This window comes from Selaginella moellendorffii, unplaced genomic scaffold, assembly GCF_000143415.4.
Source record: "Selaginella moellendorffii unplaced genomic scaffold, v1.0 SELMOscaffold_96, whole genome shotgun sequence".
Lineage (NCBI taxonomy): Eukaryota > Viridiplantae > Streptophyta > Lycopodiopsida > Selaginellales > Selaginellaceae > Selaginella > Selaginella moellendorffii.
In genome coordinates this window covers 58,899-81,731 of record NW_003314357.1, presented here as the reverse complement: position 1 = coordinate 81,731, position 22,833 = coordinate 58,899, and the positions used below count along the sequence as shown (strand labels likewise).

The window sequence follows — 22,833 nt, the reverse complement described above, 5'->3', positions numbered from 1 at the left end:
TTGTCATCAACGTAGAGGCCAAGGATTGTGAAGTCTGGTGGGTAGAACTGGATGTAGAGATTGATATCCCCTGGCTTAGCTTGAATCCCACACTCAACATGAAGCTGTCGTAGTGTTTGTACCAAGAACAAGGCAATTGCTTGAGTCCATAAATCGCCTTCTTGAAAAGCCAAACATGACTCTCTTTTCTTGGCCCAGCAAATCCATCTGACTGCTGCATATAAATCTCATCTTCCAGTTCTCCATAGAGGAAAGCAGTACTTGCTCGATGTCGTAGTCACCAGCTGCAACAAAATGGATCAAAGCATGAAGAGTCGTGTGCTTGACCACAGACACAAAAGTCTCGTGGAAATCAATTCCAGGAACTTGAGTGCAGCCCTTCATAACCAGTCTAGCCTTGAAATGAGTAGTGCCATCACCACATGCTCCTCACAAGTTTCCTCCAGCAGGAATGGAAGAAACCAGCACGTGAGTGCCATTCTTCCTCTGCAAGCACATCTCGTCCTCCATCACTGCAAGCCAGAATTTAGCTTCTGGAGAATCCAAGGCTTGTGCATAAGTTTTGGGTTCCACTAGAATTTCGCCAGCAGTAGAAGCAACCATCATCTCAATGAGGCAAGACGGTTTCTTGCGCTGGCAGTCAGAGTGGTAGAGTGTATTAGGGTCAGGGTCAACCCTCGCATGACCTCTTGCATCTGGAGGGACTGGATCCCCTGGCGCATGGTCCACCGTATAGGAATGGGGGCAGCAGGCAGATGTGTGACAGGAATGGTCACAGAGTTAAAAGCTCCTTAGGAGGATCTCCCACTATTGAAGAGTCTCTCACAGTGTTTGGATTGGGTAAGTTGCTTCATTATTGCTTTCCTTTGCTTGTCACTTCATTGGAGGAGACCATCAGATCCTTTGGGAGTAAATTTGTGATTTTTTCCTATAGTTATTGCAATTTTTTTCCTACTCACTTGTACTTCTAGAATGTCTTCATTGGCATCTCTAGTATCTTGGGTCTCAAATACAATGTCTAGATCTGAATCTACCATTGTGTTTGTCTTTGGAAAAAAGAGAAACAAAAGTAAATCATAAAAGGACAAATGAACTTATCATAGCTTGGTGACTTGTTTGCAATTGTGGAACCCATGAATGTATCAACTTAAGGGCTACTTAGAACATTAATTCTCGATTGCATCATCCATAATTATATCTCATTGTAAAAGCTTTTGTCAAATGCATGAGGAAGATTAAGCATCCTTCTTCATCCTTGTAGTAAACTCATTGCTAAAGTAGAATGGTTTCTTTAATGAGATGTTGCTCTCATAGTCATTAATGTACTTCTACTTATTCGCAAGCTCATCCCATTATGACTCACATTATTTTGGTGTGTGATGAAATCTTTGTCAACATAAGATGTTAGAAATTTATCACCACTTCTTTGGTCCTTTCATCGATTTAATATAGCCACCAGAAACCAAGTTTAGAAATCAGAAAACAAACACAAATTATATTTCTTGTATCTCTAAAATATTTGTTACTCTATCAAAGAGTTAATTTTTAGAGGAGGCAGTAATAACAAAGTTGTGAAAAGGGAATTTCTAATTCACCCACCATAAAAGCCTTGCTGTTGCAAAAATATATTCAAAAAAAAGTGGGAAAACAATTAGAAAAAAATTCTTAACTTGAAGAATTAAAGCTAACTTACATTGCAGAAATGCTTAGAACAAATTCAATCATTGAATTGAATGTAGAAATGCTAAGCTAAAAGCCATTGTAAAAACTTGCTAAACAAAAAAAGAAACCAAAGAAAAAATGAGTAGTATTTGAATCAAGATTACATTTGAAATAGATCTCATACTAGCACTACTAACCTCTCCTCCCTGGACATTAAGAAAAAATAAGCAAAACTCTAAAATTACAAAATTCTATTCTTACAATATTGATGCACTAAAATATGAGCTAAATTGTGATTATGGATGAAGTGAGGGTGAGTGATTCTTCATTTCCTGCAAGTTCCTCTCCAAATTGCTACAAAATCCCCCCGAAAGCCCTTCAATAACTTGCGTGCTCAAACAGTAAGATGGGTGAAAATTTTTAGATGATTATTATTTTATTATTTTATTATTTTATTATTTTATTTTTTTTATTAAATTACTAAAAAAATTAACCACTTTGGGTATAATGTCGGTGTAATCTTGAATCAGTTTTTCTCTCTGGTGTCATCTATTGGTACGCTATGTCAATGAATGAGATTTGCATGCCTTAGCTCAAAACCAACTTGCTGAAAGCATCACACTGGTAGCTGGCCATCCAGGCATGTGTGAAGTTTGCCATCTTGGCAAGCAAATTCACTTTCCATCCACATAAAAGACCATTACAAGCTTGCTGGACTGGTTCATAGTGATGTGTGCTACCTGCTTGTGAAAACACTCAGCCACAAGAAGTACTTTATGTCTTTTATTGATGTCATGAATTTCACCTTTCAGATGGTAGAGTGGACGTGGATGCAGTTCTGCCGGTGTTCTAGGCTAACTCCATCTTCATGAAGCAGGAGGAGCCACCAAGGGTCCAATGGAGGACTCTTGAACCAAAAAAAGAAGATGGTCTTAGCAAACCGAAATTTTGGGCTAAATCTTTTCATGTCATTCGTCCCACAAGAGGTGTGCTACTCTCATTTCAGGATGGCTTCAGATTCTACTTCTTGCCCCAATTTTTTAGTGGTTGATGTGCGAAATCTCCTTTTGTTGTTTAGTTATTATTCTTATTATCCGCACATGACATTGCTTTTTGTTGCCTTGCTGCAGACCTGAGCTTTATTTTTAGGTACTGAAATCTGTGAGGCGCTGAATCACCTATTCCTTGACAATCTGCGAGACAATAGACAACGAATGGGCATGCCACCAAGGAGTTAGGCGGGGGCAGGGTTGCCTCCAGTGCTAGAAGAGACGGGCCCTACTTCACGTTGAAGACACTCAAGCACATAGTTGCAGCTAGACGTGCAAACGTTCAAACATGTCGACGTTTAAACGCCGCTTAAAACGTTTTTTTCAGGACAATCAAACGTTTACATGTTAAAGCCTAAAATGATTAAGAAAACACTAATATTTACTAAAGACACTTTAATCTGATATTAAGTTTATAAAACCCAATCGAATAACATACTAAAAAAAATGAAAGAAGAAGCCATTTTAGTCATCTTCCGATTCCGAATCATCTTCCATTCCTTCATTGATGCTAAACTCCTTAGCAGTCTGATTTGGTTCCTCAAAAGCTTCTTGCAGATCCAAAATCCTCTTCCAATGAGGCTCCAACTCCAGCTTGTCTATATCAATCTCCAGCATCCTCAAACCTTCACTCTCCAACTTCTAAGCAACCCGCAAGTTTGTGTGAATGTAAACCAGCTTCTCAGCATTTTTGGGAAGCAAGTGGGACCTGCGCTTTGTTTGTATCAAGCTCCATGAGCTCCAATTCCTCTCGCATGGAGAAGCGCAAACAACTTGGCTTAAAATCTGAAGAGCCATGCAACGTAGATCAGGCATCTCTAAACCAAAAGAACTCCACCAGGTTACTGGAAACTTTCTAGTCTCCCGATCCTTGGCAACAGGTAACCTCATTTGCTGTCCAAGCTGTTGCCGAAACCTCTCAAACTGTGCCACTACAAGTCCAGATCACTCCAGCCAATTCCCGCATGCCTCATTGTCCAGCTTGTCGTTCTCTAGGTTATCCCCCAGAAACAGAGGATGAAGAGCAAAAGCAGCTCCATGAATGACGTTGTGCATTTGATACCACCTTGCCTCCTTCAGACCGTGTGATTCAAGTAGGAAATCCTTGATTTGTCCCACTTCCTCATGTGCATAAATTCCGTTTCGAGCTCCCTCGTCCATCTTCTAGATCAGCCGATCAACAGCTTCAAAGATGAGGCCTGAAGTCGCCCCCTCCCGATCAGCGAGTCGAAGAACTCGAAGTAAAGGTCCGAGAAAAATTAACAAATTCTCGCACCGCTCCCAGAACGAGTCATTGAGAACACGAGATTGCAGCTCCAGGCCCTCCGGCTTCTTAGACCAGTCAAGTCGCTCCCATTCTTGGCTCTCCACCATTCTTCGAAGCCCGGAGAGATTCATGGTCTCCAGAAGCTGAGACATCATGAGAAAAATATAAGCAAACCTCGTGGTCACAGGCTTTATCAGGTCCCGTTTGCAGAAAGTTCTATAAAGAGCTAGAACCCATGGCTTTGAGGTGATGAAGGTAACTGTCTTCGCACAGCCATCAACGAAAGGCTGCACCCAAGACAGAGCTCCAATATCTTTGAACAGCAAGTCCATAACATGGCAAACGCAGCGAACATGTACAATCTGTGGAAACTCCTGCTGCAAAAGCTCCCCCATGACCACGCAGTTGCTTGCATTGTCTGTCACCACCTGCACAATGTTTTCCGCACCAACCTCGGCAATCACTTGTTTCAGCTGCTCAAACAACCATGCTCTGGTTTTCTTCGCATTCTTGCTGTCCACAGCCTTCATGAAAATTGAGCCTCTCACAGAACTGACCATGAAGTTGATAAGAGACCGCTTCTTGATATCAGACCAGCCATCCATGACAATGGTACAACCATATGTCCTCCAACTTAGCCACACATCTTCAAGCCGCTTCTGAACATTGTTGTATATTCGTTGTAGCTCAGTTGTCTGCAACTTCTCATATCCCATGAGGTTGTCAATTGCTGGACGCCCCACTTTTGCGGCAACTTTTAGCATTCTCTTCAAGTTGTCTCTTCGGATTGTGCTGAAGGAGATGTTCTCGACAAAGAAGAACTCTGCAACAGCATCATCCAGTGCCTCAGCCGAAGCAGTATCAAAAAATGTCACCAAATTTCCATCCGAGGATCTATGTTTTGCTGCTCTGCTTGTCCCAGCACTGGACCAGTTCTCCGTGCTTGCCAACATAGATTCTGCTGGCCCCCCTGAACCCTGTGCGGCTTGCTGCAGCAGATGCCCATCATCGGCATCTACTGGGTCTGCTAGCTCGAAATCGAAAAAACTGCTACAAGCTTTTTTAAGAACTTCATAAGGGATCTCCCTCATTGCCTTGCACGTTTTCACACCTCTTGCCCGAACTCCAGCGAGATGTGCTCACACTCGCTCCGCTCCCCCAGTGTGATTCTCATGACAATACTTACATGTCCAGTGCCGCTCTGCTCGTATCACATGCTTCCAGCTCCAGCATTCGCGGCGTCCTCCAATTCCTGCCATGACCACATGAACCCTGAAGAAACCCTATAGAAACCCTAAAGAAACCTTTGTCTCTTTTTGCAAATAGTGCAAATGCGTTGGGAGTTTAGAACAGCATTTTTTAACGCATTTAAAACATTACGTTTTTTTAGTTTCATACGTTTTCCAGCATGTCAACCACTAAAAAGAAAATTGGGGCAAGAAGTAGAAACTGAAACCATCCTAAAAAGAAAGTAGCATACATGGGCTGGACATGATCCAGCCTGAAATTTCGCTTTTGCTGAGACCATCTTCTTTTCTTGGTTCAAGAGTCCTCCATTGGACCCTTGATCACGGAGATGGAGTTAGCCCTGAAGACCCACAGAACCGCATCTACGTCATCAGAGTGAAATTCAAGACCCTGTCCCATTTATGTCTTGAATGAACTCACAAGCTCTTCCAGCTCGGTGAAAGTTTTTTAAGGGTGGAAATTTTCGATTAGGGAACATTTTTGTTTTTGAAGGAATTCAAACCCTAAGAGCAGCCATTTATGGAAGATTCTAGAAAATATTCTTCCACTCACTTTCCTTCTCTCTTAACACAGCTAACAGTGGAATGATATCATTAATTGTCATTTCTCATTTAATATGAGGATTAAATTTACACAGCTTTGGCCATTTTTCTGGTGGATAACTAAATCCAACAATATCGTGTACCTGGTTTCAGTTGTGGAGGACATTATCACTGTAGAACCAAAATGTTTGGAGTGTTCTAATGTCTTTGTATATTCTAAAACTTGTGACACATGGTGCCACTGTATTCCTTGAAAGTTCCTTCATGCATCTTCACTTCTTGCATTCCATGTAACAATAGCATGTGACCTTCTAGTTTGGTACGTGATGTAAAGTCATGAAGTTCGTTCACTATTGTGATTTTTCAGTGTCATTGAAGTTCAAATCCTTTCTTGATGAAAAATCACAACTGGCACATTAACGTTGATAAATTCTAACCTGTGTCAGCAATAGTATGTGAATCTGTTGTTGTATGCTTCCTATACAATGTTTTCTGGTCCCCACTGTGGCCGCTCTAATCCAACATAAATATTTATATCATGAGCATCTTTGTTAAAGTTTACTACATTTGCTACTTGTTTCCTAGCACTTCCTGGTTTGCCACTTTTCCTTGAGTAAAGCTCCTAGACCCAATCCTATGTATCTTTGCTCTAGACACAATTTGTAGTCGATGCACTGAAATAGGGCCTCTGATAAGTCATCAGAACATATATCATACAAGCTAATCTTCTTCTAGTATGGTCATGTGGCCAACCAGCTTGTATGTTTCATCTCTAAGAAGTTTGGAATAAAAGTTATGTTAAACATAATTTTAAAAAAACTTCTATGAAACACTATTTGGGACTAAACCTTAAGGAGGTTCCCCCATCTTACCACCCCTATATACCACCAATCTACTAGCAAGGGAATTTTTTGTTATTTTGAATTGTCTTTCTTTCCCACCACTTTCAGATCTTATTGAAGTAGGCTTTTACCTCTTCTTCAGTCTCAACCTGCTGCCACTATTGACATATGTTAAGGTGTTCTTCTTGATAGTCATGTGTGATGTATTTTTTGGTGTGCATTTGGAGACTTTGCTCAAAGTGGAAAGCACAGAAGTGTTCTTTTTCTGATTCTTTACGGCCTCCAAAATACACTTCTTGATTAGCATTTCCAATTAGCACTAACTTCATCAACTATGAAACCATAAAAAAAGGTACAAAACCTGTTTCATGCTAGTGTCTAGAACAGATGTTAGAATACCTAGTAATTTGCATTTTGAAATATTCAACAACTTACACGATCTATACAATTTTTACTGTGATTAATTTTTCATTTTTTAGAAAGGTGCTCATCATAATGAAGTATACCCAAGAATTTGAACACGTACCTGGTTGTTGAGCACACCATTAAGGCATCTTCTGGAATGACTCCCTCGGGATACAAGCATTCCAATTAAGATCTAGAGAACCTTCCTCTCCTGCTCCATCATGTCAAGTAAATGGAATTCCTTTGACAAGATATTTCGTAGAGTGTCCTTGTTTTGCCACAGCCAGAAGCATCAAACCTCTAAGAAGTAGAGGTTTGTATCCTGCATCTTCCTAAGCACCTCTGACACAGACCCAATATAATCTCCATCCTTGAACCCCTCTAGTAATAGAACCGCCCTGCCATCCAAGGTACATAACTCCTTGCTGCTACGAGAATAAGAGCAAAATATTGCTCTGGAGGCACGGTAGGAAGATATTCCTTCACCTGTTCCCAAATTTCAGCACAGACGTCATCAATGTTCTTCTTAGCGCCCCTGGACCATGGGTGGCCACAGAATTAAACACAGCCAAAGGGCAAACAGACCACACTAGATATCCACACAGAGAGTAACACAAGAAAGAGAGATGAAGAGACAGATTCAAGAAGCAAAAATCCTTACATGGAAACCAGAGCAGGACCAGAAGAAGTACCTGCAGAGGACAGTGGAGCAGGAAAACTTGAAATGCAAAACCCAGCTCTAAGCTGAAGAAGACACAGACAGCATTAATAGAACGCAAGGGAAGCAGATGGCCGTGAATTTAATTACAATTACAAGCAGACACAAGCACCCAAGAACAACCTTGAAACCCTATAGACATCCGCCGATTTCATGGCGACACTATGAATACCAAGAACCGGTTGGTACGGATATCGTCATCTGGTACACCGCCTAACTCCCTGGTTCGTTGATGGAGTCGGGTGTTGGATTCCTGTGTGCCCCATTTCTACATTTCCTCGGGTAGGATTTTTTTTGGTAGGATATCCTACTAGGTAGGCTATCCTACCTTCCTGGTACTTGATCTCTCCGCCATTCTTGTTGATGGTGAGAACTTTGGAGACTTTCTTCTCTATCAAGTGTTGACTTGGAAATCAGGCGCAAGAGACTGGATTTGGCAAGGCTGGACAGTGGTAGAATAGGCTGTTGCTGGAGGACTGGAACAAGGTTGTCACCAGGCAGCACTGACAAAGGAGGAGTGGAATTGGACGAAGTCTCATTGAAGTGAACTCTAGTCAGCTCATTGTTTTGGTTTTCCTTCCTTGACATGCTATAAGACAAGCAACTTTTCAGAAGGGACTTTTTTAAAGTTCTTTTAAATACTAATACTGAGAGATTTTTATTCAGTACAAATCTTAACACTCTCAATCAACCATCGCTCAACAAACATGCAAATATTTGTACTATCAATAACACCGAGTATCGCTGGAACACATTCTTGTTGACAATGTGGAGTGTTCAACTTCCTCAACTTTGCTGGATTTTGCTTAGCCTTTGGCTGAAACTTCGTCAAATCTACAAAATCTGTTGTGACCACAAGTTTTAGGCACCCAAAGCTTGCGAGTTCCCTCACTCGCTTCGCACCTTCGTCGTCCTTTTTCCTCGTCACAACTTTTTGACCACCATTCTTGTGCAAAAATAGCTTGTTAAGATCCAACGAAGAGATAGCCTTCTGATAGTCACCCCTTGCCATTTTCTGGAGAGTCTTCATTTGAGCTGCACATATGATGAAAGTTGTCACTGACTGAAGATCGTCTGCCTGCTCCCCACTACTTGGTTCTCCAGCGCATTGAAGCTTGTCTGCCTGCTCAGGTTCTGTACGTTGCGTAACTGTCAAAAACCACCATATGTCTGGGCCGCAAGTCTTATTCCTGCCTGTCGAAAAAAAAGTAAAGAAGTCGTCTTCACCGCTAGTCACGCTGTTTATCCAATCGATTAAACGAAAGTCCTCCGTCTCAGTCCCAACGAGCTTCAGGTGATCAACCTTGGGCCTGGCAAGAGTTGCAGTGTTGTTGTAGATAGCAGGAATCGGTTGTGTGTTCCACGATGAGAAAAGATCAGCCAGATACTTCCCATCTAAATGCTCCGCAATCATCTCTGCAACCGCAGTTTCATAAACCTCCCCAGTAGAACTGGCACTTAATTCGGCCTTGTCCAGAAAATGATGCTGTTGAATCCGTTGCAAGGAGGAATTCTCCTGAAAATAGTGCCAAAGGGCACAACAAACCAGCGGCTCGAAGATCTCTACAGCTTGGCATTCCTCGCTTGCATCAGCATGCCCAATAATTCCGTCTTGATCTTGATACACCCACTTCATCAGCCCGTGTCCTTTATAACAGACTCTCCCAAGTCCAAACTCCACCAGTGATAATGTTGGATTCAGCACGACCATCTTTCCTGTACCAAAGAAGTGGTTCGCGACAACTGATTGAACTAAAGCTTTTGCTGCCGCCAATTCATCGCTCGGCACTCCTGAAAAAAATCGGTAGACATCATCGAGCACGGTCCTGTTCACTGTGTGCATAAAATCTCCAGTCCTCGTCCCCGTGCTTGCTGATGCGCCCCTGTGGCATTCCAATCATCAGTCAAGAAGCTCTGCCGCTAGGCAAAATTTTACGTACCTCATGGATGTTGTCTTTTTGGCATAATCCAAGAAAAACTCTGTAGCTGCGGTTGCGGGTGGGTTAGAAAGGATATACTGCTCAAGTGCAGTAACAAACGCCCGATATCTTCCTCTGTACAGCACCCCGAGCCTCTCAAAGTCTATAACGCTGCAATCCTCCAGTATATTGCTAGCATATTGCCGCAGGGACTGACCATCCCGAAACTCGCCAAAGGATGTATACCACAAGACGCTCACACGGAATTTCAGTGTCTGTGGACACAAACATTAGGCATGAAACGCAGGAACGCATACAATATACCTCGGAGATGTGAGTGGACACATAAAACAGTGATTTCCCAGTCCCAGTAAAGATTACTGTGTTGCGGAACCCCGCACTATGTAGAGCAGTAACAAATTATCAAGCATTGATCTCGTCTCCCCATCCCCTGTCATAAACCTGTCTTTCAGATATGTGTTCACCTCCTGGCACTCGTCCAAAATAATCGGCCAGTCCCAGGTGTACGCAAGGAGCATCATGGCCAACACGGACTCCAATGCAGGAAGATCATCTGCTGACTTCGCCAGCGTCAAGATGCACTCGGTTAAATAGGCCCAAGGGTCATCCTCAAAATAGTGGAGCTGCTCGTGCATAACCTGCTTGAAAAGAAATGTCAAATTGCTGAGTGGCTTGAGGAGGTCGTCACATTTCCGGTGAATGAAAAGCCTTGACAGGAGCACCGCCCTCAAACAGGTCTTGAGGGATGAAACGGGAATCGGACCTGTTGGATACAGCCTCTGCAGTGTCTCGGACACAACCAACAGGTCCCGGGAGCCATCAGCGGTAGGAGAATCGGAACAGACGCCGGAGAAGTAAAGACAGGTCCGCTGCGCCGCAATCTCGTATAAGCAACGCGTCTTTCCAGATCCAGAGACGTCGAATAGAATCAAAAGACGGGGCTTGCTCATTCTCATCGATGAAAGAATCTCTCCAGAACCAAGAGGCTGCTCCAGACCATGCCACAAAAGACTCGGTTGCCAACCTTCCGGAACCTGTAGCTGGCAAATTGGAACCTTGGTGAGCGGGTACTTTTTTTTGAACGCGTGCTCAGGGGTCATGGTGGAAATACTGCCCGACAGGTCATCGCCAAACTTCCGTAGTATAGCTTCCACAACCCCTGCACAACAAACGCTATTGATAAAGGACGGGCAGGCGTTCAGTACCTTGAGTAATGGGCTCTCTCGCGACTGCAAAATTACAAAAATTCAGTCTAGAAAGGATGCAGTCACAGGCACCACCACGCTCCAGTGTGCGTTAGAAGCAGACACAAGCACCCAAGAACAACCTTGAAACCCTATAGACATCCGCCGATTTCATGGCGCACTAGGAATACCAAGAACTGGATAAAGAATGGGACGTCCGACATGGATGCATGTGCACTTTCACAATTGCTTACCAGATCCGCCGATTCCATGGGGCACTGCAACATTCAGAACATAACAAAGCTAGTATTAGATCTGGAAGAAGAAACTATCATAGCCAGAATCAAGGGTATCAACATAAAAGGATGACCAAGGATCCACAAGGGAGTATGCGTCCGCCAGCAGCATAGCCAAAAGCCACCATTCCAGCAACCCAAAATAAAAGCGAATTGAAGCTACCTCTAGCCGAAAGCAGCCATAGCCACATCGAAGCACACATATCCAAGACACACAGCAAAACGCCCATCCGAAGCCATCCTGAAAAGCAAGTAGCATACCTCTCGTGGGACGAATGACATGAGAAGATCCAGCCCGAAATTTCGGTTTGCTGAGACCATCTTCTTTTCTTGGTTCAAGAGTCCTTCATTGGACCCTTGGTGGCTCCTCGCGCTTCACGGAGATGGAGTTAGCCCCGAACACCTGCAGAACCGCATCTACGTCCACTCTACCATCAGAAAGGTGAAATTCATGACCCTCTGCCCCATCTATGTCTTCAATGAACTCCACAAGCTCTTCCATTTCTTCATCACCCGCCATAGTTCCCACCCTTTGATCTGTATGGCTTGAGTTTAGGGCACCACTCTAGAAGTGCTTTAAGATTTTCCATGTAAGGTGGACGTAAACATATTTTTGTTGGACAGTGGCTTTTTTTGTGTTGGAAAACGATTTCGACATGGGTTCTTGCACATTTGAAGGTAAGAATGCAAATCAATCACTGGCATTTTTCAAAACCCGAGGTGCAACCATTTCTGAAAGATTTTAGGAAATATTCTATAAGTTCCTTTTATCTTAACTTAACATGTCATTATTTTATCTTTTCTCATTTAGTTTCTTCTGGATGAGAATTAGATTTATGCATAGCTGAGGAAGATCAGTTGTTGGTGTTCAACATGAACTTCTAGACCATCTTCTTATTGCAGAATTATTTCTTTGAGCAGGTTTTGAACGAGACGAACGAGCATTTTGAGCAGCTTCAGACCAGTTGATGCAAGTTAGGCGATTTTCCAGCCTACAACGTTTGCTTGCGTTTGCCTCACGATTCCTCTTTTGTCTGATTCTGTGAGGAATTTAGACAGAAAGAAGGATTTGACGCTCAAACCACCAAAAATGCATATTTTTTCAGAGGATTCATACATCATGTGAGCATTCTTTGTAATAAGCAATGCCTTCTAGCTTACATGTTTGTGCTTCTCTCTCCGTTTTTTTTTCTTGGTGTCTTTCTCGTACTAAATTATCTTCAATTTATTCTTTCCAGGCACCATCGAGCTTAAACGGCTCGAGGACTACGATGTCAACTTGGTGCTGTGCTTCCAGATGGATTGATCTTTGATCTTTCAGTGGTATGTTCTTTCGTGTTTAGCTGGACACCTTGTTCTTACTTTTTTCACTTATGCAGGACTTGTCATCACCAAAAGATTACATTCAAGTGAGAGTTTTGGAGAACGTCAGAAACTTGTATATAGATTATGAGTTTACATTGCTGATATGATTAAACGTTTGGAAGAAGAACCATTGATTTCACACGTAAGAACTCTCGTGCTTGGTTTTCCGTCTTTCCTCTTTGCCGGGTCTAATTTATTGAGTAGCGTTTGCTTTCATTTTGGATTTTCTAAGGACATTGTTTTCCATAAACAATCCCTGTTGCTCTTCCCATGTAATGGTCGTGCATGAGAAACCCCTGATGTGCCACTTCCCACTGCACCAAGAACAGAGAAGAGTGCTCCAATACCACTATTGAATATAGAAACCATCTCCAAACGGCTAACATGGCCAATCATGTTGCCTTGTTGAGAGAAATCCGGATACATAGTGAAAGGATGGAGAAGAGAGATGGAATCGGCCATAATCTACCTTTAGTTCCTGCTCGTGTTTATATAGTCTCGTCTTGCTCCTCGTTTTGGAAATTGGAGCCGAGCTGGCAACCATCACAAAAAAAGTGGTGTCGGATGGGTGTGTACTCACATGTCCAATATGCTGATGCACAACTCGAGCTGGTCCAGGGTAGAAGCCATGAACTTAATAAACTGGTGGAGGCGCTCCACCACATCAGCAGCTCGTCTTTGCTCCATACAAAGCTTGTATAGGCCTTTGCCGGCTTGTAGAACACCAGCAAGAAGCAAAGTGCATCCAAGTGAAGGTCAAATCCAGACTCTGAGCTGGCCAATAGAGAACAAGTTCACACTTAGCTTTGGAACAAGGTACATATCATGGATAGTGGTACTAGTAACCATATGAGACGTGAGGGAACCACCTAGAGTAGTTTGTTGAGAGCGGGGCATGCCCATTGGGACATGGGAAATATACATACATGTTTATAAAACCACTAGTAAGCTTCAACATAATGGTATCTCAACCAGTGATTTGTAGCCACTTGCCATCCCCTACTGCAATGGTAGCTGGTGGATTGACTTCTTGGAGCGTTTTGAACTGAGCATCGTGTATCAAGTGCCTGAATCAAAGAAAAAAGTATTGTGGTTCTTAAAAGTAATGGAAAGAGAATGTACAATAGTTGCATTGGGATGAACGATCAATGCCTTAGCCTTTGTCATTGGACAATTGGGCTCCATGTGATTTTTTTTTTTGGAGTGCGGGCATGCATGTGGTTGAATAGATCTTTGATGTTTTCAATTACCATCTAAGTTTGAGAAAAGTAACTTTGCCATAACGTGAATGTGTGATTACCTTCATTGTTTTTGACCTCTCCTCAATCATCACTCAAAACTCCTTATAATTTTGTTTACTTTTCCCTGATGGAACATCATATTCATGGTACCCACACTGTATAGCCAACCTCATGTACTATAATACATTTTGCAGCTATATGTTTATAAACAAATTAGATATAAGCACCTTAACAACCCTATTTCACCCTTTCTTTTGTATGTGGAACTCTTGCATCTTTGAGTATGGTTGTGGCAATTATTCCCATCCAGTCTTCTATATTTATTTTTCTAGTAGTTTAGTAGAAATTGCAAAAGGAGTTATCATAAGATATTGTGCCCACACATCATAAAGTTGTTATAGATACTGGAAATTTTGTTATTGTTGTTTTTTTGGCCCATTGTCCATCCAAAATATATTCCAATTCCGACCTGAAAGAAACATAAACAAGCTTGCCATTCTTAATTTTAAAACAAACATATAAATTTTTTAAGAAGATGCTTTTGTGCTTCAACTATAGTAGTGCCTTCTCCTCATTTTTACATGATGTTGTTGTCACTCAAATCATCTCTCTATAAACTCTTTGTAAATCTCATTTGAATCAAATCTAACACTATTAGATATATTTACATTGGTGTGAAAACTTGCCACCCTTACTATCACAAAGGAGAATTAACATTGGGAATGGCAAATCCTTCTTCCTAGGGGATTGTCTTCCTTTTTAAATTCAAAATGAATCTCGGTGTTTGCCTTTCAGCACCAAATCATTACTTCACCACTGTTCCCACCATAGTTACCAATTAATGTGTTCAGGTGAAAATTTGCCGCTAGTAACATATTCGTAACATCGCGTTCATAACACACATCTGGGTTCCAAGTCACGTTCAAAATGACCTCTTTTAAAGATTCCAAATCTTTCCATGAATTTAAATTAAGTTTACCATTAAGCTAGGTTTATCATCCATTATGTCTCCACGTAGAGGAGGCAAGAAGAAAGAACCTTTGTGGGAGCTTCATGCTATTGAAGGTGAAGCATATGCAAATGGCAAAGGAAGCAAATAATGGATCTGCCACTACTGCAACAAAGGACTCGGTGGTAGCTTGAAAAGGCTGCAAGGAGAGGGAATCCAACCTTGTGAAGCTGTTGCTGACTCGCTGAAACTAGAGTTCAAGACAATGTTTGAGAAGGACTATGGTTCTGCAGTTGCCCAGATAGGGCAATCAGCACAAGCGACAGCAAATGCCAGTTCTTCAGCATTTGCCCAGACTGGGCAACCATCAGAACAAGCTCGAGTGATACCTAGTGCCAGTGCTACCCAGGGTGATTCTTCTAGCATGGCTAGTATGGCTGGAGCATTTAGCAGCTCTGTGCAATGTACAGCTGGCTCTACTGGTTCTACTTGCTAGCTCTACTGCCGACCATAGAGCGATAGACTGCTCTAGATGCTTTCTCCTCGGGAGATTGATCAAGGTACTCTCCACTCTCAGCAGATAATTTCGTGCCTGTGTCCATGAGAGTAGTGAGCAAGGCCACACACCTCTGGAGCATGTCGGAAACATATTTTGCGTGGCTTAGCTCCAGAGTGCCTCGCTCCCTGTTGCACGTCACCTGATACCGAGGCAGAAATGCAACTCACCAAGGTCTTTCATGGCAAATTTAGCGCCAAGGTACGTTTTAAATTTGTGGATCAAGCACATATAGCGCAAGGAACAATAGCCCTCAGCGTCAAAAAATATGTAGAGCTGCGCACGAAACCAAGGGAAATTAGAAAAGAATCTATTTTCGTGTACCATTGGTGGCTGGATAAAACCAGGAGGCTGAGCCACATACACCGATGTCGCCATTAAGGAACGCAGTACAAACGTCAAGTTGATGGAGCTCGAGATCCAATTCTGCAGCTAAGATTAGTAGCATACGAATGGTTGTGAGTTTCACCACAGGGCTATAAGTTTCCGTGTAGTCCAGCCCATGAACTTGAGTAAATCTGCGCGCTCAATGCTTCCATCAGCGTTGTACTTTTTCTTAAACAACCGCTTGGATGAGATGAGCTTTCTGCGAGCTGGAAGTGACCAAGTGTTGTTTTTCTGGAGAGAATCATACTCCTCCTGCATGGCTGCCTGCCAGTGCTCAGCTTCTGGTCCGTGTAGACCCACCTGGGGACCGAGAGAGGCAGGTGGAGCTGTCATAGCCCAGAAGTAGGCACGTTTTCCTGTAGGAATCGCTCCTTGGCCTTAAGAGATGGTTTCACGACACGACCCAAGCGTGTCACCACTGTTGTGCCGGCTGGAGGAGGTGGTAGCTTGGGAATGCTGGGAGGAGTGGTGGCATCTTGATATAACTCGTCGCCAACGAACAGGTCAGCCACAAGCGTGGAAAGATCTGGCTGTTTCCAGCCGCTGTGGCCTGTGGAGTCGTCAGAACAGGTGTCGAAGGAAGATAAGTACCGTGATCAGCTCCTCCTGCCAGATCGCCTCCTTCGGTTGCTCATTCAGCAACTCCTCCTGGCTCTGCATCGGCTGGATTGTCTGGTGCTGGGTGGAGATCTGGAACGTCGTCCAAAATCTCAGAAAGATCCAGGAGGGAATCTCAGGGTATCTCGATAAAGATGAGCTTCATCAAACACCACATCTCAGCTCACCACTAGTTTCCTGCGCTGGCAGTTATAGAGTTGATAGGCTTTTACCTGGGTGTGATAGCCGCTCTTGCGATCCAGCTTCCGGTGCTGAGCATCTGGAATGTGAGCGTAGGCAACGCAACCAAACACCCGGAGATGCCCTTTTGGGACGCTTCCCTGTCCATACTTGAAACGGCAATGGAACGTGTTGGCAGCCCGTTCTGGAGATACACTGCTGTGTTGAGTGCCTCTCCCCAAAACACCTTGGGCATGCCAGCGTGCTGGAGAAGGCAGCATACACAGTCCATAAGTGTCCTGTTCAGGCACTCCGCAACCACATTCTGCTGCGAGGTATGGGCTGCGGTGTACTCGTGCTGGATTCCAGCCTGAGCAAGAAATGCCATTAACTCATTGCTCATATACTCACCGCCGCCATCTGCCATCTGGACGTAGTCTATGGATGGTACAGCCAGTGGCATTTTCTGCCCAGCTTTTGTAGAGCTGGAAGTGATGGTAGACCTCTTCCTTGTGTGCCATGAAAACAGCCATCGCATAGCGGGAGTAGTTGTCAATGAACAAAACAGAGTACCACTTGTACAGTACCAGCTGAAGAAATCCTGAGGCGCCATCTTTTGGATTTCTGCGTGGAAAGGGGAATCGGTGGCTGCTTCCCCAGATGGCACGTCTAGTTGGTCGGCATCAGTGAGGGTAAAGTCATCAGCAAGTTTGTGGCTAGCAAGTAGCTAAATGTCATGAGAATTAACATGCCTTAGTTGAGCGTGCCAAAGCTGGAGAGTGTTGCCAGCCTAGGAGCTGGGGCAAATTACAAACAAATGCCCCTACTTGTGAGTTGAGAGGATCAACTGAGCATTAAGCTTGTAGAGAGTCTTAGCTCATCTAACAAGGTAATATTTGTTTGTTTCAAACCAAGTAAGTATTGTTTTGAAATGTTTGGCATCTAGAGATATATGGCAAACGATTGGTGATGCATTTGGAGTGGCTTTATGCACTGCTCAAGCTTGTTTATGCCATTTTAGGTATGCATTGCTTGAGCATGAAAGACTAATGATCCATTGGGTGAATGAAGAAATGAATGAAGTTATAGCAAGATTTTAGAGTTCCCAAACTATTGTGGTGCAGTGGATTGCACTCACATTGCAATTGAGCTCCCAGGGTCAGAGGACAAAACAGATTGGTATGTTGGTGAAGATACCTGAAGATGCATTTAACTGCAGCCCAGTGAGACAGGCCAGGGTTCTAACTTTGCTAATGGCAAAGGCTAAATCAGGTCTTGTAACACCGTGCTGGATATAGCAAGCTGCCAACGCACTGAGATAGGGGATCTTTGCAATAGCAGCTTTCCCTTCTTCCATTGCTGGAGACATCTCTTTCATCAATTTGCAACCAGATAATTCCCTGTGCACGGTCATGGAGGAGCTCCATGCCAAGAAAATATCTTGCTGGCCCTAGTGCCTTCATCTAGAACTGAGTTGACAGGATCTTCTTCACCTGGGCAAACATGGCAACGTCATTGTGAGTAACCAGATTGTCATCAACGTAGAGGCCAAGGATTGTGAAGTCTGGTGGGCAGAACTGGATGTAGAGATTGCTATCCCCTGGCTTTGCTTGAATCCCACACTCAACATGAAGCTGTCGTAGTGTTTGTACCAAGAACAAGGCGATTGCTTGAGTCCATAAATCGCCTTCTTGAAAAGCCAAACATGACTCTCTTTTCTTGGCCCAGCAAATCCATCTGACTGCTGCATATAAATCTTGTCTTCCAGTTCTCCATAGAGGAAAGCAGTACTTGCTTGATGTCGTAGTCACCAGCTGCAGCAAAATGGATCAAAGCATGAAGAGTCGTGTGCCTGACCACGGGCACAAAAGTCTCGTGGAAATCAATTCCAGGAACTTGAGTGCAGCCCTTCACAACCAGTCTAGCCTTGAAATGAGTAGTGCCATCACCACATGCTCCTCACAAGTTTCCTCCAGCAGGAATGGAAGAAACCAGCACATGAGTGCCATTCTTCCTCTGCAAGCGCATCTCATGCTCCATCACTGCAAGCCAGAATTTAGTTTCTGGAGAATCCAAGGCTTGTGCATAAGTTTTAGGTTCCACTGGAATTTTGGCAGCAGTAGAAGCAACCATCATCTCAATGAGGCAAGATGGTTTCTTGTGCTTGCAGTCTGAGCGGTAGAGTGTATTAGGGTCAGGGTCAACCCTCACATTGGATCCCTATGTGCATGGTCCACCATACCATCAAAAGTTACCCCTTCAAGGATATATTATAATTATCAATACTGTTCAAATTCTATTGTAGAATGCATAAAATTAATTGCAACCTATTGTTGTATCATTTCTAAGTTGTTGTTAACTATGGATAGAAAAACTTCTTTATCAAAATTGTTTTATAAGATATTTACCATTTTTTGTTGCAAAGTCATTTTGTAACCTTTGGTGAAAAAGATTAAGGTAAAAGGAAAGCTTTTAGTAGTCCAAACGTAACTCTTTTTACTAAACAGTGAAAGAAAAAGGAATAACTCTTCAAATAAAGCATTTAATCTTAATAAAGTAGAAAAGAAAAGGTTTATTTATCTATGTGTTATATGCATTGCAATATATTGGAATTACTAAAATTTAGCTAAGTGTTTGGCCATTGGCCAACGTGGAAGGCCATGTGTTTAAAAATTAACAACTGGAAAAATTTAAGGCACACATTGATTGAAATTAGTGAAGTGTTTGAACATTTGCCATGTGGAAAACAATTATAGGTTTATTAAAGAATATTTACTAATGATATTTTTTAAAACAATTTCTTACTTTCATCTATCACCTTAGAGAATATTCTAATTGTAAAGAATGTTTTGAATTAAACTTAATATATGAATTTGAACTTTGGTACTCAGTTTATATAATATTCATAAAAATTCAAATTTTAAAATATATGTTTGAAGGTCTCACTTAGTATTTTAATCACTTTACTAAGTTTTACATTAAATTATCTTAATCTGATCTAACTAGATAAGTAATATTAATTAAGAAAATATTCTTTTAAGAAGTAATTTTAAGTAATTTTAATTAAGAAAATACCATAATTTGTGTGTTCTGAAATTATATATTAAGATTGTTTTAATAAAGTATCACTATATCTTACTCCCTTACCACTTCTACACTACACTCCATTAATAGTAGTAATCATTAAAGAACTTGTCTATATTTAAATATATGACAGTATTTAAAATACAATGTAATGTTTTTTTCTTATGGTATCTAAAGTTTTATATTGAAATATATGAGGATGTCTAAAATAAAATGTGATGCTTTCTTTATTTTGGTATCTATAAATGAGAAATTATAGCTTCATTTGACCTTAATGAAGACTATCCTTGCCAATAATTCAATTTGACTTATATCACCCGATTAAAAAGGTTTCAATAAATAATATTTATGTCCAACATTTTCCCCAAAATATCATGCATGTAAAGTTTCAAGTTTATCCCCTTTAATTCGTAGCATATCATACGATTTGGTGGGCTTGAATAGGAGAGGATGCAAATATATAAAATATTTCAGTTTGTGACATTTATTAGGGGTATTGTTGACTACAATAACATCAAACTCCTTAACTTTAGGATGGAGTCTGAATACCATGGTATCTATCTTGAGCTTAAACCTTTTGTGAAATCTATCTAACTAAATATAACCATCCTTAACAAAACTATATGAAAAAATGTTTATTAACACACCGAGTCTCTCTAAAGCATAATCATGATGAAAAATACTTGCATCTGGTTAGACAATAAACCACTCATAGTCCTTGTTTTTGTAACCCATGAGCACTTAGCTATAAGTAGAATTATATATCTCAACAGAGTGAGATATTTGCTTGGCTGAAGGCAATAATTTATTTAGTAATTTTTTGAAAATTCCTATCAATTTATACAATACCTTTTTCTAGTTCATTAGCAACTCTTAAATAGTCTTCACATGCTACTATAAGTTTTTGTCACACAGTTTTAGCATTTATTGGCTAAGTGAAGTCATCTAATTGAGACTCAGGTTATAGACTCTAATAAATGTTGTGTTCTTGCAAATTGTTGCTTTTACAATGTTAACTTTTAAATGGATTCTTCAACTTCATCCCATCTTTAACATTTCATCTTCATTTGTCAATATTGTCTTCATGTCCTTGTTGTTCAAAGTCTTTTCAAATTTAGTAAAACTCTAGTTGTGTTGATTCCTCTACTATTGTAGTTTCATCTTGCATTGGGGTGTCTTCAACATTTTTAGTGTATGATACTTCACAAAGTTTGTAATTGTCAACTTGGTATCCTCAACTAATATATTTGCAATAACTCCACTTGTAAACTTATTCTTTCAGTTAACACATTAGTAATAACTCCACTTGTGAACACTATCTCTTCCACTAGAATAATTTTTTAAACCATTATAGTGTTTTCCACTTGCTTTAGAGTAGTCATTGATTCATTATTTAGTTTGTTAGATTTCACATTTTAAATCTATAGCCTAGATCTTGATGGCACTATTCAGAGAATGAATTATTGCATGTTTTATTTTAAAATAGAATACACTTTTATATACTAAATATGCCTTTATCTACTTTGTCATGTGGTTCAGCAGGAGTGTTTGCATGTTTTATCTAACATTAAAGCCTACTTCATTTGTCCCTAATAATATATAATGGGCTTGGTGACACTTTCTCAACAGTGTTTGATAGGACTCTAATGGGGTGAAAAAAATCTTGAAAACACAATTCAAAAAATGCATATTTTATTTGATGACAGATTGTTTATCTACTTAGAGTTAGTAGGTTTTATTACCAAATGTGTTGTTTAGTGCTTCATTGTGTTTACCCATGTCCATTGGTGTTAGATTGTGCCAAACACCTCACATGTTAAAAGTAGTGTGTTTTTGTACAACCATCATTTTCATCCCTTTGCTATGGAGTTAGTCGCTTCATTGATATAAAATACTAGGTTTGTTGACTGCAACTCTATTTGTGTTGGATTATTCATTTCCACCTATTGTCTCTTGTACAATCAAGTGATCAATTTCATGAATAGCTTTCAGGGAGAAAATCACCATGGATCCTGCCACCATTGATTCTACATTGAAAATGGTATATGTATCCATAACCTTTTGTGAGTGGTGTTCAAATACCTAGTCAACTACTACTTTCCTTCCTTTCCTCTTTGTCATGTTTGTCCTTCTACTGTGCAGTTGCGACTGGTCCCTGAATCCTTAAAGTACCATCTATGGATTTGTCCAGTTCTTCAACATCATTGAATTGGTCTTCTCAATCCTCATCCTGCACCTTGCAGATCTCAGGCATTTCATCCACAACTACCATCACTTGGCCCTTGCCTTTATCCTATGTAGATGGTTGTGGACCCTCAAAAAGAGGCACTGCTTGAGATCTTTTGACATGCTGAAGGATGTTTTCAAGCCAATTGCACTTGTTGAGGTTTGTGGTAATCGTCACACATTCATATCCTTGAATGAACGCAGTGCACATCACCAAAGTGTGGCTATTCTGTCCTTCTGTCACACCTCAGTTACAATTTCACTCACCACTTTGGAGAGGACACCAAAAGCCGTTCCAACTGAAGGGAAAATGGGTTCCCTGTGCAGCATTAAGTGTTGAATCACCTCTAGAACCTTAGATGGACTGATTTCCTCATCCCAAAGAATGTCATAGCCATTCCAATCAGGCCCAGCAAGGTGACCAAGAGTATTATTGCAAAGATGTGGATTAGGTGATCCTTTTTCCCCTGATCAGTTTGTGGTGGTCCTGTATACCCTCATGTTCACTATAGACTTGAAAATGAGTAGGAATTCTTGGATCTGGTTTGTCTTGTAGAGGAAGAGCATTGCATAGTTGTGGTCCGATCCGTCAATGACCATTTCGACTAGCTCCTTGTGGTCTTCAATATTCTCCTTTAGATCAAGAAAACTAAACAAATTGGGCAGTTCTTGTTGATATGAAATGCCCAGTTGTTCTGTCTGCCCGCACATTTAGGGGGAGGAGGCCGAGGAGGGGGACGGGGAAAAGGAGGTGGTCTTTGTGCGACCATCCTGGGTTTTGGGGTTCGTGACGCTTTAGAGTCCATTGGACTATGTGGACTATCACTTCATCCATAGTCACAATTTAGCTCATATTTTAGTGCATCAATATCTCAAACTTATGTAAGTATAAAATTTTGTAATTTTAGAGTTTTTCTTGTTTTTTCTTAATGTCCAAGGAGGAGAGGTTAGTGTTAGCATGGGATCTATTTCAAATGTAATCTTGATTCAAATATTACTCATTTTTTCTTTGGTTTTTTTTTTTTTAGTAAGTTTTTACAATGGCTTTTAGCCTGGCACTTCTACATTCAATCCAATGATTGAATTCGTTCTAAG

General features: G+C 41.4%; 3 protein-coding genes across 4 annotated transcripts; all 3 read right to left on the bottom strand.

Annotated features, from left to right (window-relative positions):
* Window positions 1-3,875: 3,875 nt before the first annotated feature.
* On the bottom strand, window positions 3,876-5,069 carry LOC112341989. The gene has a single exon (XM_024663065.1). It carries the CDS (start codon window positions 5,067-5,069, stop codon window positions 3,876-3,878), a length of 1,194 nt encoding a protein of 397 aa, XP_024518833.1.
* Window positions 5,070-7,396: 2,327 nt separating this feature from the next.
* Window positions 7,397-9,999, bottom strand: LOC112341988. The gene is made up of 7 exons (XM_024663064.1): window positions 9,970-9,999; window positions 9,674-9,927; window positions 8,426-9,616; window positions 8,073-8,322; window positions 7,906-7,986; window positions 7,677-7,759; window positions 7,397-7,550 (listed from the first exon to the last, which is right to left on the bottom strand). The coding sequence occupies exons 1-7, from the start codon at window positions 9,997-9,999 to the stop codon at window positions 7,397-7,399; spliced, it is 2,043 nt and encodes a 680-aa protein (XP_024518832.1).
* Window positions 9,816-11,703, bottom strand: LOC9650474. Of its 2 annotated transcripts, XM_024663089.1 has the most exons (5): window positions 11,586-11,703; window positions 11,415-11,526; window positions 11,112-11,135; window positions 9,977-10,902; window positions 9,816-9,927 (listed from the first exon to the last, which is right to left on the bottom strand). In XM_024663089.1, exons 2-4 carry the CDS (start codon window positions 11,472-11,474, stop codon window positions 10,030-10,032), a joined length of 957 nt encoding a protein of 318 aa, XP_024518857.1. In that variant the 5' UTR covers window positions 11,475-11,526; window positions 11,586-11,703; the 3' UTR covers window positions 9,816-9,927; window positions 9,977-10,029. The 2 variants fall into 2 exon arrangements, with proteins under 2 accessions (XP_024518857.1, XP_024518858.1); XM_024663090.1 differs by lacking the exon at window positions 11,112-11,135 and having other exon boundaries at window positions 11,415-11,703.
* Between the last annotated feature and the right edge of the window lie 11,130 nt (window positions 11,704-22,833).

Excerpts from the sequence above, each read along its gene's own strand:
- LOC112341988 (XM_024663064.1), bottom strand. The coding sequence starts at position 9,999 with ATGTGTCCACTCACATCTCCGAGGTATATT. Across the intron at positions 9,928-9,969 it reads TCACATCTCCGAGGTATATT|ACACTGAAATTCCGTGTGAG; the intron begins GTATGCGTTCCT and ends TTGTGTCCACAG. Across the intron at positions 8,323-8,425 it reads TGCATGTTTGTTGAGCGATG|CATGTCAAGGAAGGAAAACC; the intron begins GTTGATTGAGAG and ends CTTGTCTTATAG.
- LOC9650474 (XM_024663089.1), bottom strand. The coding sequence starts at position 11,474 with ATGGTCTCAGCAAACCGAAATTTCGGGCTGGATCTTCTCATGTCATTC. Across the intron at positions 11,136-11,414 it reads TGTCATTCGTCCCACGAGAG|TGCCCCATGGAATCGGCGGA; the intron begins GTATGCTACTTG and ends TGAATGTTGCAG. Across the intron at positions 10,903-11,111 it reads CCATGGAATCGGCGGATCTG|TCGCGAGAGAGCCCATTACT; the intron begins GTAAGCAATTGT and ends GTAATTTTGCAG.
- LOC112341989 (XM_024663065.1), bottom strand. The coding sequence starts at position 5,069 with ATGAGGGAGATCCCTTATGAAGTTCTTAAAAAAGCTTGTAGCAGTTTT.